Consider the following 14,458-nt stretch of genomic DNA (forward strand, 5'->3'; position numbering starts at 1 on the left):
AATCCGGCGCTCATGTCATCAATTATACCCCACAAAGCATCGAACTTCCTCTGCTGATTCTGAGTGCCCAATCGCTTGAACAAATTCATCAGATCCTTATTCTTGAACCGCTCATAAAAATTAGCAGTCATATGCCTCACACACCACCTACTAACAACATCTAGCCATATAGGAGGTGAAAATGGACTATCTGCTTGGAGCTGCCTTATAGCTGCAAGGAGACCTACATGCCTATCACTGATAAGGCAAACATTAGCCCTTCCAGCAACAACGTGATTCTGTATTCTCATTTTTAATAAAGGCAAAGGCAATGGGAACTATCTGCTTATTTCAATCAATTACGATCGCCGTCAATATTGTTCCCTTATATTTCCCTATCAGGAAAATGTCATCAATACATAGAACAGGAAGGGAATAAATGAAGGCCCTCACACATGCACCAATGCAGAAGAAACCTCGTAGCAAAATGCTTGGCCCCCCTGACAAGCTCGGTACACTGTATGTATCAAAAGCACTTCCAGAATTTCTGTACACAATTGCTTCAAGCATACGAGGTAGGTTGTCATATGAAGCCTCATAAGTGCCAAACCGCATCTCAAACACTTTTTGTTTAGCCCGCCAAGCCTTTTGCATAGCTGATCACATACTGGAAATTCTGTTCAATGTCCATAATTATCAATGCAGGCTCGTAATCCATTTTGTCAAGAATCACCCCATACATTTTTTTGGCCACGAAAGTAGATGTGATATTACGGTGATGTCCCACAACACCTGTCAATCTATAAGTATGTGGTGTAACAATTGAACATTCCCAGTGTGTTTTGAACTTCCCCTTGTAGGCATGCACTCGCCATGTACGGTCTCTATCTGCACACCTCACCTCGTATTGTTTGCTGCTAGACTTCAACACTCTGAATACCTTTCTTAGAGATATAGCCCAGACCTTCACAGCATCCTTCACATCTTCAATTGTACGATACTTTGCCCCTTGTATGAACTCATTCACTCTGTATTCAAACTCCGGACATCTAATATCTTGTACCACTGGATTCCCAAAACCCTCTTCACGTCATTCACCTAGCACTGGGAAGCGCCCATCGTCCTCATCGTCCGATGAGTCCCCATATTGCTCCATTTTTTGTGCATCCTGGTCTTCTTTCTCCATGTCCTCCACAATTCTAGGTATCCGCTCGCCTTCTTCTGCTAAACCTTGTGGTTCTGGTTCTGGTTCGGGTTCTGGAGCTTGTACGTTCTTTTCTTCTTTATCCTCTTCCAACTCTTCATTCCAGTCATATGTTGTGTGTGTTGATCCTTCACCTAAATCACCGACCTTTTGGTGAATCTGAATTACCATTGCAAGATGCCACCCTATTTGAAGAGTTACGTGCATGTAATGTTTCCATTCTTCCGTACTACTTATAAGCGTTAATTCCCAAAAACTCCCAGAAACATTTTTTAAAATAGAAAAATAGAAAAAACGCTGGTGCGGCCGGAGCCGCGCCGGCTCCAGCCGCCCAGGTCGCAAATCCAATTGCGCAGTCGATCGCTAACAGCGATTCGAGCGATCGATCTGTCCACTCGCGCGGTCGTGCATGGGACCCACCTCAGATCCACGTGATCCATCCAGTTTCCGTTTCACACGGATCTTCTCTTTCCCTTTCAGATTACCATTCTCCTTCATCTCATCTCTTGTTTTAGCCGACGCGGAGATTTCCAGTCCCCGCTCGCTGCTGCGTTCTTCAGCTGGCAGAGACAAGGACCGGAGGCACTTGCTTTTTTATTTATTTTGTGTTGCAATGGAAATGTTATATACATAACTTATGTTCTCATCTTATAATTTTTCTTCTTTTGCATGAGTTATATACACAAATTTTTTACTGAAAGTTATATATATAATCTTTTTTCTTCTTTTGCATGAGTTATATGCACAACTTTTTGATAAGAGAAGTTATATATATATAATCTTTTCTTCTTCTGCATAAGTTATATACACAACTTTTTTTAGGAAAAGTTATATATATAATTTTTTCTTCTTTTGCATGAGTTATATACAACTTTTTTATTGCAAAAGAGCCTGTAGCCTAGTGTTTACAAGAGCCTCAGTAGCACTTGAGGTCCTGGATTTGACTCCCCGTGGAAGCGAATTTTTTAGGATTTAACGGCATTTGTGCTTTCGGTGGTAGGCGACGTTCCCGTCGACAGCGGAGCGCCTGTGGTGACTTCGTCGATCTCGAGAATTTGCCGGCTCAGTCTCTCGGAGGTGTTCATAAAGGTAGGGTTGCGTGCGACTGTGCGTGTATTCATAGGGATGAGTGTGCGTGCGTGTTTGTGAGCATCTGTGTCTGTACTGTGTTTCTCAAAAAAAAATACAACTTTTTTTATAGGAAAAGTTATATATTTTAAAGAAAAGTTATATATAGAGAGCTTTCTTTCTTTTATTAATAAATATTTTGCTTCTTTTTTGTCTATGATGAGTAACGGAGACGCGGCACGGGACCAACGGTAGTGTTCCCTTGCGAGTAACGGGGGCGATTACCTTGCGGTTTGTGCCTGCATGTGCGATGGTGCGTGCGTGAGCGCGTAAGTGTCGCAAGCCGAAAAAAGGAAAGAATATATTTCCGGAAAGGGACATTATACTGCTGTCGGAAGCCGATTGCTAGTTTTCCTCCTAGCGCGCGCTCGCGCATTAGCAAAGCCCCGCCCAGGTGGCCAGGTGGGTGCCACGGCCACGCGGTCGGTGCGCCACGGCCCGCGGTTAAAGCCTCGCAGCTGGAGCATTTTCCACACTCTACTACCCGTATCCCAAATCCCAATCCCCCGTGACCGCTGCTCCATTCTTGGAAGCCCCGGAGGGAGAGCGGAGACGCCCGGCGCCCACGCGCTTGGCCTCGAGGTCCGCCATCCTCTTCTCTGCTCTTATCTTATCGTCATCCTCATCCATCTCTTTCCTATCCGATAACAAGGCACCCCCTGCGGGGAACGGGAAGGAGGTTTTCTGGGCGCCGCGCTGAATTTCATGTGCTTCTCGCGTTATCCATTTGCGTCTTTCAGTTAGGGACTACTAGGGAGCGAAGGACCTGACCCTAACTCCTGATTCCTGAAGCGCTGAAGGTTTCGAGATTCTGAATGCGTGCGCGTAGATCTCTGCTGGCTTTCGTCGAGTAGGTGGTCGTTCGAGTAATCTTCAGAATATGCATGCATTCTCCATCGATAGCAGCTAGCAAACCATCACCCAAACCATCATCAAGGGGAAACGGTCCGTTTCCATGGTTTTCTTTACCATCTCTTCCTGTATGTGGGTATGCTAACATACACAATGGGGGCGTCGGTGTTGGTGGGACGGCACTCATCTTCATTTCTGGAGTTGCCTGACAGCATTATATGAGTCAGTTAATCAAGGAACCTGATCTTCAGCAAATAATTCCCCATGACTAGCAGTAGCGTCACCTAGAAGGTTACAAGGTACTATCGCACCTTAAAACCTTATTAATTACCCTCTCGGTCGCCCTCAAAAAAAAAAAAGAACCCTCTCGGTCTTTGTTTCCATTACCCGCAGAAGTGGTAACTGTAATGTGGGCATGTGGGGGGGAAAACTTGCTCTGCTGCAGATTCCTATGGAAAATATGTGCTGCGATAGTTGACTTGCTAACCCTTACTGCTACTGCTTATGCAAGCATTCTAGTACTGTTAGGCAGTCTTTTAACGTTCCGTCTCGCTCCAAAGTATCTTGAGATTGTCGCGATAGGGTCATGGGAGTTCAGTGGGGATGACAGCGATCCACACTGAGCCTTTCCTGCAGGAGTGGAAAGCTTGTTCCTCACAATGGTTCTGATGAATCATGATGTGTCATGCGTGCACTTCTGATATCCACATCCATATCCAAAATAGAACATCTGGTAGGCGTTATTGGTTGGAGCTTGCATACTCTTATTGCCTCATTGGTGTTGCTTATGACAGAAGGATTTACTATTATTAGTCTGTCTGTTAAGGTTCTGTTTACTCCAAGGTGGCTTTAGACTATTAGGATGGGGTCATGGGAATTCAAGTGGGGATGACAGGGATCCACATAGAGCGCCTTTCCTGCAGAAATGGAAAAGCTTCTTCGTTACTAGGGTCCTGATGAATCATGATACGTGTCATGCACTTCTTATATCCACATCCATATCCAAATCAGAACAGCTGGTAAACACCATTGGTTGGAACTTGAATGTTGAATCCTTTTCTTGATCCGGTGATTGACTGTGAGACCATTATTTGTACTTTAAAGAAGTTTTTTTTTCTTTCGAAAAACTGTACTTTAAGGAAGTGTAGGCCACAGATTTAGGTCATTGTTAGAAAGGAAAAATCCGGCCTCCAACCACATCCTGCAGGTCATTGTTAGAAAGGAAAATCTGGTCTCCAACCACAACCTGCAACTCAAAACTTCCGGTGTCCATTTTTTATTGCTTATTTAACTTTACAAACATTGCTTTTAGCCATCATCAAATCAGCCAGGGGATCGGCATGGATAAGCCGAATTTCTCTCAGGAAAGAGAGTTTTTGATAGATCTGCCAGAAAGGCTTTCTTCTCTTTTGTAGTGCTAACCGCTAACATTGCTACGACCCACACAAGCAGATGCTACTGCTTAATTCAGTAGCGCACTAGCGCTTGCCTTGAGCTGTACGAGTTAGCTAGAAGTACCTATTTGGTTTGCTTAGCCGCACTGAATAGCTAACCAATTCAGCACCACATATGTATTACCAGAAATACTTTTGTTGGCTAGTTGCTCAGAAGCAGAAGTTCACATACTGTTTCAGTTCATAGGCTACTTTGTGGTCTGTAATTTTGCGGCTACCCATCCAGTTTTTCAGCAACTGCCTAGAAATAAACGATGAGCGGTCTTAATGAAAAATGTACCCAGACAACGTTCGTAAAAGAAACAACGAAACACGCGGGAATTTTTCTGGTAGTGAACATGTTATTATATTTCTAGTTCTTTTTCTTCAGAAGGAAACTGGAAGCTCAGTTCTACTTGAAAGTTCAGGTATTGCCAGCTCCATTTCAAAAGAAAGAAGGTTCAGGTTTTGGAACTTTTTACCTGACTTCAGTTATCTGACTTGCATAGTTCTCTGAGTCTATCCAACTTCCATATGCATGCTGGATGTAATGTTCAGCTGTTGCTCTGATTACGAAATTTACAGGTCCCAGACACCCAAACAAAGATGGCAACTTCGACATCTCCAGTTCTCTGCAACTTCATGGCCATCGCACAGAACAACACGCTTGTGCTGAACAAGAGCACAAAGCGGTCCCTGCTGCAGCTGAGCTTCCCGAGGGGCACGCCGACACTGCCGGACTTGAGAGCGAGGCAGGACGTCCGCGTCGCCGCCGTCTACAAGGTGAAGCTCATCGGGCCGGAGGGGAAGGAGAGCGTGGTCAAGGTGCCGGAGGACAGCTACATCCTGGACGCGGCCGAGGAGGCCGGGCTCGACCTGCCCTACTCCTGCCGCGCCGGCGCCTGCTCCTCGTGCGCCGGCAAGGTCCTGCAGGGCTCCGTCGACCAGTCGGACCAGTCGTACCTCGACGACGAGCAGGTCGGCGCCGGGTACCTGCTCACCTGCGTCGCGTACCCGACCTCCGACTGCGTCATCCAGACGCACCGGGAGGCGGACCTGTACTAGCTAGTAGTAGCCCTGTGCCACTCCCGCAGCTCCATTCAGACTCGAGCTTGAGTTCTCTTGACATTGCGATTTCGCATCGATCTGTACTTGTCGCTGGATCTTAGCTACTAGACTCCTTAATCGTCATCCTCCATCCACGTAATTTTGGCACGAGCAGACTGAAGGTTCCTGTCTGATGTCTCCCCGTGTCGGTCTCTCTGGACAACTCGGAATCTGCCAACACTGATGTCTCGAAATCCGGCAGCCGTTTTTCACGGCCGTTCCGGCGACGTCCACGGGGAAGAAACAGGCGAAGCTTTGAGGAACGTCGGCGCCGCGGCGACGCAGGCGGCCGGCGTTCACGTCGCCGAAAGGCCCGCCGGCCGGCCGAGGGGGCAATAATTCGGATGCTTTGGGGTGCTAGTACTGGACAAGAACTGAGGACGTTTCACATGGAAACTGAAAAAATAAATTAAAAAAAGGGCTCCTGCGATCTTGACAAATTGGGGAGAGGCCGGCTGCTGCTGGAGACAACTCCTTTTTTTTTTTAAAAAAAAGAGAGCTGTTGGAGACATGAGGATTCGCTCCTTTTTCCCTTCTGGACTCCGAATTTCGTTGCGATCCCCTCTTGGCTGGTATTTGTTGCCTTGTTGGTTGGTCGACGAGAAAGAAGTGGCGCCGGGAGCCACGGACCACGCCACGCCTGCCTGAATGTCCGATCAGTGTTAGGCTGGTTCCAACGGGGTCGGTACCGACCCGCCAGTCGGTAAGCGCGGAAATCGAGAGCGCGGGGCGGTAGCGCTACCGACCGGCGTTGGAGCCGCACGCGGTCGGTACCGACTGGTCGGTATCGACCCGGCCGGTCGGTACCGACTCCGCGTCCGGTCGGCTGCCACGCGGCGCTTTGTGATTGGCCAACGGCTGCCACGTCAGCTAGCCGTTGCAATTAGCCGTTTTTGACCGTTTGGACTCCAAAAAATTCGAAAAAAAATTCCAAAAAATCACAAATTTCGTCCCCAACTCATCTATAAATAGAGAGGGCTGGTTGGAGCTCATTCCACACATCTAAAAATTCGAAAAAAATTTCCAAAAAATCACAAATTGCGTGGACGGAAGCAGTGGAACATACTCAGTTCACGCTCGACGGACGGTATGACGGATGCTCAGAAAAAGGTTCATGACCGAGCGTTAAAACGTCTGCAACAACAGCTTCACCTCGACGACGACGACGAGTAGATTTATGTAATTTTTATATTTTATGTAATTTTCTTTATTTTAAATTGTCGTGTAATTTTTATTTCGAATTTTTATGTAATTTCTGAATTTTTAAATTTAATAAAGTGGTTTTGCTGTGTCAATTTAAATCATAGAGCAACGCGTTCTGAAATGGTTAAGTCTGGAATGGAGAAGCTGACGTGGCGCTGATGTGACTGTGGGCTGAGGCTGCAGGCTGACTGATGGAGCGCTGGGGTCGAGTGGGCTGGCGAGAGCTGACGTGACGCTGACGTGGCTGTGGCTGTGGGCTGGGGCTGCAGACCCGCTGTTGGAACCAGCCTTAGGTGTGCGAGCGACCGTCCGTCTGACCGGGGGCACCCAAAACCAAAAGGCGATGGAATGGAACAAAGGATGGTGAACTGGCTCGAAGGGCGATTTTGTAGCGTCGTCACGGTGGTGCCGAATGCGAAAAGGGGCGATGATTCAGGTGTCGTCCACTTGCAAGCTTTACAAGGATTGCTCGGCCCCTTGGGTCAAGACTTAGGTCTGTTCGGCTGGTAAAATGAATAATACTCGGCTGTTAGAATGAATAGTATTTTGTGAAAAAAATAAGCCATAATATGCCAGCCGAGTATTGTTCATCAGACCATCCGAACAGCCCTTAAGACGGATTGCTCGTTTGGAGGCATTGGGGCATTAGGCACTGACGCACTGTAGATATGCGCCGCATGCTTGTTACTGTTTGAGTGCTTACTTTGTCTCTCGACTGCCATATTTTTTTGAGAAATTTAGCCCCCTGATTTGACCGGTTTATTAGGTCTGCAAGCACAATTCACAGCCAGTGCCGGAGTACCCTGTGCGCGAGCAATGGCGGAACAGTAGGAGGCGGCGGCGGCGAGATGGGGAGCTGGCTGGATTTTGTCCAGGCCCCACGTGAAGCCGGATGGGGGAGTCTGACGCACGCCCAGCGCGGGCCCGGTCCACGTGCCGCCCCGTCGGAGCGGCGTCACGCGCGGGTCGCAGGGACACCGGACACCACCCACCCGACCCGAGTCGGGCCGATCGATCGCCACCGCCCCATCACCCCCGCAGCGACGCGACGCCTGCCTGCCTGCCTGCCCACCCGCCCGCTGCCATGCCCTGCCCTGCGCCGCCTCAGCCTCAGCCTCCCAGCGTCGTGGTCGTGGTCCATCCCGCCCCGTCTCGGAGCGAGCTGCGGGCCAGGCAGGCGCGCCGTCACGCCGGGACCCTTGCGGGCGAAACCAAACCATCCGGAGAGCCGCGGAGACATTCCCCCCCCCCCACGAGGGCCGTCACGGCCGGGTACGCCTGGCCTTTGACTTTGCGTGAACGTAACCGCGTGCCTGCTCGTCGATGCCACCGGCAACCCGCGCAGCCCCGAAATAGGGGCGGCAGCAAGGCTCGCGCCGGCGCCGGCCGCGCCCCGCTCGAGGGAGCCGGGACGCCGACGCGCAGCAACCGCCGGATCCCGCACGCCGGAAAGGGCACGGAGTGACGGGAGGCACGACACCCCACCCGCAATGCGTGCACACGCGACGGGTGTGGTGCAGGTGAGGGCGTGGTCGGTGGGGATCTTGCCGGGGCGGCCACGCGTCGACCTCCCGGGCGACGACCTCGTGCTCCCGCCCGCCCGGGCTCCTCGCGGTTTCCCTTTCCGTTCCCCGCCCGCCTGCCTGGCCTGGCCGCGCGCGACGCGGGAGACGTCGGACGCGCGAGCTAGTACGCACGCGGCGCGGCGCGGCTAGCCAACAGCTGTGGCTAGCTAGCCCGGGCACGCGGCTTGTCAGTCGCCGCCTGGCACCTGCTGGGTCACTGCCATGCCATGCCCGCCGCGGCTTAAATAGAGCCAAGCCCCGTCCCGCCCCGCCCGCGCGCTCCAGAGTCCAGAGTCTAGCACAAGCAAAGGCAAGCGCAGCGCGGCGACGCAGGCACGCGACGAGGAGAAGGCACTTACTCTTGTCAACCGAAGCGCGCGCCACTCCGCCGGCGCGAGCAAGCGCGCGCCCTCTCGCTCGGTTGGCCACTGGCGGCGTCGACCCGGCCTCGGGCTCTCGCCTCTCTCCCCCCTCTGCTGGTGATCGGAGCGACCTGCCGCTAGCTGCGTCGGTCTGCTGCCGACCGCCGCCGTCGTGTCCATGGCCATGGCGGAGCGGTTCGGAGCTCGGTGGCTGCCGTTCCGCTTCGTCCTCGCCGTCGCGCTCCTCGTCCTGGTGACAGGTGAGGCTCGCAATCTCTCGTGCCTTTTTCTCGTGTATGATTTCCATAGCTACCCGCGCCGTCAGCTCGGAGCTTGTGTCAACGGCCCTTGGCCGCCAAATGCATCGTGGTTCCATTTCAGCTCTCACATACACAGTGTATCTGAGATTGATACGCTCACAAATGCTATTTTCTTCTCAGAATTCGACTAGTCTTGATGAGATTTTCTTCTGGGCACGCATTTATATATGGCGCAAAAGACGAATTGTTTTTTTAAAAAAAATCATGGCCTTTTATTTGCATGAAGCTCCCAGTGCCTGAATTTGAGCTCTGCCACTCACGCCCAATCAATTGTTTCGTACGAGCCTCGTATTTTCTTCTTCCACTCCATTATCTACCCTATAGTAGCACATAGCAGATCATTGATCAATCTTGAAATGTATACTACGGATGGTACTTCTTCATATTACCTGTTTTATTCCATTTAAAACTTTTTCTTGTTTATATTCCATTTAAAACTTCATATTACCTATAGTAGTACATAGTAGATCATTTAATATTAGAGGTATTTTTTCATATTGCATCAGCAAGGAACAATTCATGAGGCAGCATCTATATTTAGTCTGTTACAACGGTACTAGAGTATTGTGTTATTGCGGAATGGTGGTTATTCGGTGTACTTGCTGAGCTATTATCTTATCGGAGCTTTTAACTGATATCTAGTGAGATCACATGGTCCCCAAGTGCTCCATGGCGTAATAAGGCAGGCCGCCCACTAAGACGGCATCTCCCGAATCCTGATTCTAGCTAGCTAATCAGAGCTCTTTTTTCATCGCGCTATTTTACCCAAGAAAATGGACCAATTTGCCGCCTTTTCGCCGCAATTTGACGTGCATCTGATCTGGTTCTGAGCTGTCCTGCTACCCCCCCCCCCCCCCCCCCCCCCCAAAAAAAAGTTTTTGCCTGGAAGGATGCACGGTTTGCTTCGCCGGTTCGCCCACAGTCGCCAGCTAAATGCGATCAACTTTTTTTATCAGTTGTGGCCACTGGAATACACACAGATAAAATAAGAAGATGCAGATCGAAATGGGTTTTAAAACGTACGTGGTTTTTTTTTATTGGGTTGATTCTCGGTAGGACGCCCCCAGTCACATGACCACATGTGGACCAGAACTCTTCTCATTGGATCGTGTGATTAACTACGATTTCTGTTGCGCAGAGATGCATGCAGCAGCCTAATTAAGCTGTAGATTGATTGTTTATTTTCCGTTTGAAATGATTGCTGAATGCTAGTAGCACAACGGTGTGACGCTTGCTTGCAGTTGCAGACCGAGCAGTGATGATGAGGGCTGGGGCGACTCCGATCGGCATCAACTACGGGCAGATCGCCGACAACCTCCCCTCCCCGGCCCGGGTGTCGTGGCTGCTCCGGTCGATGCAGGTCAGCAAGGTGAAGCTCTACGACGCGGACCCCTACGTGCTGGGCGCCTTCCTCGACACCGGCGTGGAGTTCGTGGTGGGCATCGGCAACGAGAACGTGTCGGCGATGGTGGACCCGGCGGCGGCGCGCGCCTGGATCCAGCGCCACGTGCAGCCGTTCCTCCCCGCCACGCGCATCACCTGCATCACCGTCGGCAACGAGGTGTTCAAGGGCAACGACACGGAGCTCAAGGCCAACCTGCTCCCCGCCATGCAGTCCGTGTACCAGGCGCTCGCCGCGCTGGGCCTGCAGGGCCGGGTGAACGTCACCACGGCGCACTCCCTGGACATCATGGGCAGCTCCTTCCCGCCCTCCGCCGGCGCCTTCCGCGCCGACGTCGTGCCGTACATGCAGCCCATCCTGAGCTTCCTGTCCATGGCGCGGTCGCCGTTCCTCATCAACTGCTACCCCTACTTCGCCTACAAGGCCGACCCCGGCAACGTGCCGCTGGAGTACGTCCTGTTCCAGCCCAACGCCGGGGTCACCGACACCAACACCAGGCTCAACTACGACAACATGCTGTACGCCCAGGTGGACTCGGTGTACGCGGCGATCCAGGCGCTGGGGCACGCCGACATCGACGTCAAGATCTCCGAGACCGGGTGGCCGTCCAGGGGCGACCCCGACGAGGCCGGCGCCACGCCCGAGTACGCCGGGACGTACACCGGCAACCTCTTGCGGAGGATCGAGATGAAGCAGGGCACGCCGCTGCGGCCGTCGGTGCCCATCGACGTCTACGTCTTCGCGCTCTTCAACGAGAACCTCAAGCCCGGCCCGGCATCCGAGCGGAACTACGGGCTCTTCTACCCCGACGGCACGCCGGTCTACAACGTCGGCCTGCGGGGGTACCTTCCACCCATGGATTACTCGCGAGGCACGAGAAAGGTACGATCATCTGCAGTCTTTCCTTGTTGATCATGAAGTAGGTAATTCGGTTACAAACTTTCTGCATCTGACGCGTAGATTAACTGAATAAGTTACTAGCTAGCTATGGTCAATTCTCGCAAAGCTCTACCTGCCCTTTCGCTCCTACCACGTTGCTTTCACACTTTTCACGTGATAGTGATGCCGGCAGTGAAATGGCAATAGAACTCTGCACTAACTGTCAAAAAAGAGGTTGCATCGCCGGCAAAGCTTCCATACCATCCTCTCTAGCATTTCTACTCCAGATGAGATCGATGAGACCTGACAAGAAACCGCGCATCGCTTTCGTCCTCTGCAGGCGGTTCCTCTACTTGCCCTCATCCTCATAGCAGTTGCTGCGATCACTCTCAGCTTATCCTGAGAGGATATACAGTTGACAATTGCGTTAAAGTTGATGAAGAAAGCGTGGAGCCCAAGGATCTCTTGCTGCTGGGATTACACCAGCAGACCCGCAAGGTAAGAACCTTATCCTGTATTCCCACGATCCGATCCTCTTGGAAAGAACACCTGGCAGCTAGCCATCTACCTGCTCCTTTCCTGACTACAGAAAAAAAAAGCTTTAACCCAAATTACTCTGTACGACACCACATGTTCTGGTGAACTTATGATTTTTATCACCCACTCCACAAAATTGGCGATTCCTTTAAGCTTGGACGACATTTCATTAGGAGCATAAGCTTGTGTCCTTTTTCTATTTCTATTCTCCTACTACTAGTCTATCAACCCATGCTCCCGCACGGGCTAGTTAGAGATATCTAATAATTATTTATCTCACGCTCTCTTTAATCAATTAAATATTCTAATCCAGTATTGTAAAAATACATATTTATCATTATGTAATTATAATAAATGTGATAGATTCAGTTACCAACAATTTTTTCTTACTTTGCATCATACCTCTATATATGTTTGATATGCATTTAATTGAACACTTTACCTGAGCTATGCGAACAACATGAAAATTGATATTCTTATCTCTTCTCTTATACATGAATATATGGTGACACACACATTATGGTTAGTATTTTTATATAAATAATAATATAAATAATATATTAATAATGATAGACATAGTAATTTAGAATTTTATATTGATGCGCTTTAAGATTTTATTATAATAATATATATAATTTTGATTCAAATTTGGGGTTTATTTTAACTTTTTATTATGATATCATTGAATAATATATACGACAACTTAAGGAGTTATTTGATATTATTTTATAATGGCATAAGTGGGTAATTTGCATGAAGATTAGGGATTATTTTAGATTATTTTTTTATAATGGCAGAGTGGGTAATTTAGATACATATGTAGGGGTTACTTTAATCTATTTTCATAATGGCAAAGGTGAGTAATTTATTAGAAAAAAATAACATATCAAATGACTATTATGATTAGAGTTGCCGAATTGATGGCCAGATATTTCTGATTTTTGTGAGAATTTGTAGGATTTCTCTATTTTATTAGACTGTCCACCTAGGATCCTAGGTGGCATCACCTAAAGGCTTCAAAAAGAGCCTCCAATTAGTAATAGTAAGATGCAGTCTAGCTTCATAGAACTAAGTAAGGGACATGTTCCATCAGGGAAGCTCCGGAAGAAGAACGTCATCAGCAATGATTTCGATTGGTGCAGACTCACACAGCCAGCCAAAACAGATGGATTGTTTTTTTAGCATCCAGGAGCCAGAATTGGCTCCACACTGACAGTGAAGTAGAACTGACTGAAGATTGGAGGACGACAAGTGGCTATTGCACGCATTGTTTTTTTAATAGAATTTTCTCTTTGATTTATTCTGGAGATGTCTTCTTTACGCAACTGTACATTTGTATATGGTCGAACAGACAGGACATTAATTCAGGTCATGGCTAGCAGGTGTTACCTCACACGTAGCTGTTACTGTTTTTCTCTTCCAGCTTCTGCCTTCTGGACATGGGCATCTGCAAATATGTTTAAACAGCGCCACATGAGAGTATCTTCAATCTTGTTTGAACATGCAGCTCCCGTTCAAATTTTCAGAAACAAACGCATCAGTCCGATTGACGTCTGTCAGGATGTTCAAACAAACGCTTCTCCTTCGTCCGTTTGTTTCAGAAACAAACGCATCAAAACGTTGCCCTGGGAGCTGCATGTCAGAAACAAACGCATCAGTCCGTTTCTTGTTTGAACATGCAGCTCCCGTTCATCCTGACAGATGTCAACCTTCATGAAACTTAGCTCACTAATCCCGCTGGAGAAGCGAGATCTGATAAGTCATCTGAATCCAATGCACGGTATCCCCAATCAGGTGGTAGCAGGTTAATAGAGTGGTAGCAGAATCACGCGCCTAGTGCGAAGTTATCAGAATCAAGCGGCTGGGGGGAAAAAAAAGCAGCTCAGCTAAAATGGGAGGCAAAGAGGAATACAACAGTTTGTTGCGCAATACGGAGTGCGCCTGGTTGGCCCAGCAGGTTGGTAGTTCATTTCCTTCGCCTTTTCAGGCATCGTTGCGAGAAAAAAAAGATAACTAGCAACGAACTAGCAACCTGGGCCGAGACTTTACTGGTGGACTGGCTCGGAGCGGCATTCAGGCCCTTTCTGGTGGGCTCCAGCTCCCGGCACACCGCAGTGCGGCAGAGTCCGTGCGCACACAAAAAAAAATTATATTTGTCAGCACACAACTTAGCTCACGAGCATTCTCAAAGGGGAGCCATACTCTTACTCTTATACGCCATGGAAAAGAAGGGATGAAAGCGCCTGTACGTTGTGGGCACGACACGTGATGTCCTGGAGAGAGGAAGCCCAACACGGGGCATGGATTCGGCCCATACACAACAATTAGACCACTCGTGTCCTAGTTATATATACGTCACCTGAAATGATGAAGCTGAGATCCATCGCCTGAACCCGCCCACGAGCTAACCCAATGAACTTCTTTTTCCTCCTCGCTACGCTGATGTCCGCTTGCCCCTGCGCTGTCCTCCACATTTATCTCTGGTGG

General features: G+C 49.4%; 2 protein-coding genes across 7 annotated transcripts; both read left to right on the forward strand.

Annotated features, from left to right (window-relative positions):
- Nucleotides 1–2,766: 2,766 nt before the first annotated feature.
- Nucleotides 2,767–5,811, forward strand: LOC120640911 (ferredoxin-1-like). 3 transcript variants are annotated; one of them, XM_039916837.1, is made up of 3 exons: nucleotides 2,781–2,893; nucleotides 4,988–5,061; nucleotides 5,182–5,811. In XM_039916837.1, the coding sequence occupies exon 3, from the start codon at nucleotides 5,203–5,205 to the stop codon at nucleotides 5,659–5,661; it is 459 nt and encodes a 152-aa protein (XP_039772771.1). In that variant the 5' UTR covers nucleotides 2,781–2,893; nucleotides 4,988–5,061; nucleotides 5,182–5,202; the 3' UTR covers nucleotides 5,662–5,811. The 3 variants fall into 3 exon arrangements, with proteins under 3 accessions (XP_039772769.1, XP_039772771.1, XP_039772770.1); XM_039916836.1 differs by having other exon boundaries at nucleotides 4,988–5,024; XM_039916835.1 differs by lacking the exon at nucleotides 4,988–5,061 and having other exon boundaries at nucleotides 2,767–2,893.
- Nucleotides 5,812–8,733: 2,922 nt separating this feature from the next.
- On the forward strand, nucleotides 8,734–13,443 carry LOC120640912 (glucan endo-1,3-beta-glucosidase 14-like). 4 transcript variants are annotated; one of them, XR_005662053.1, is made up of 4 exons: nucleotides 8,734–9,093; nucleotides 10,395–11,437; nucleotides 11,775–11,932; nucleotides 13,065–13,443. XR_005662053.1 is itself a non-coding variant. In XM_039916838.1 (3 exons), exons 1-3 carry the CDS (start codon nucleotides 9,012–9,014, stop codon nucleotides 11,835–11,837), a joined length of 1,188 nt encoding a protein of 395 aa, XP_039772772.1. In that variant the 5' UTR covers nucleotides 8,734–9,011; the 3' UTR covers nucleotides 11,838–13,443. The 4 variants fall into 4 exon arrangements, 2 of the variants coding, with proteins under 2 accessions (XP_039772772.1, XP_039772773.1); XR_005662054.1 differs by having other exon boundaries at nucleotides 8,735–9,093; nucleotides 10,401–11,437; XM_039916838.1 differs by having other exon boundaries at nucleotides 11,775–13,443.
- Nucleotides 13,444–14,458: the final 1,015 nt, after the last annotated feature.

The sequence above is a fragment of the Panicum virgatum genome, chromosome 7K (assembly GCF_016808335.1).
Source record: "Panicum virgatum strain AP13 chromosome 7K, P.virgatum_v5, whole genome shotgun sequence".
NCBI classification, from domain to species: Eukaryota; Viridiplantae; Streptophyta; class Magnoliopsida; order Poales; family Poaceae; genus Panicum; species Panicum virgatum.

Coding starts and splice junctions, on each gene's coding strand:
- LOC120640911 (XM_039916835.1), top strand. CDS start 5,203: ATGGCAACTTCGACATCTCCAGTTCTCTGCAACTTCATGGCCATCGCA.
- LOC120640912 (XM_039916838.1), top strand. CDS start 9,012: ATGGCCATGGCGGAGCGGTTCGGAGCTCGGTGGCTGCCGTTCCGCTTC. Junction 9,094..10,394: donor GCTCCTCGTCCTGGTGACAG/GTGAGGCTCGCA, acceptor GCTTGCTTGCAG/TTGCAGACCGAGCAGTGATG. Junction 11,438..11,774: donor ACTCGCGAGGCACGAGAAAG/GTACGATCATCT, acceptor CGTCCTCTGCAG/GCGGTTCCTCTACTTGCCCT.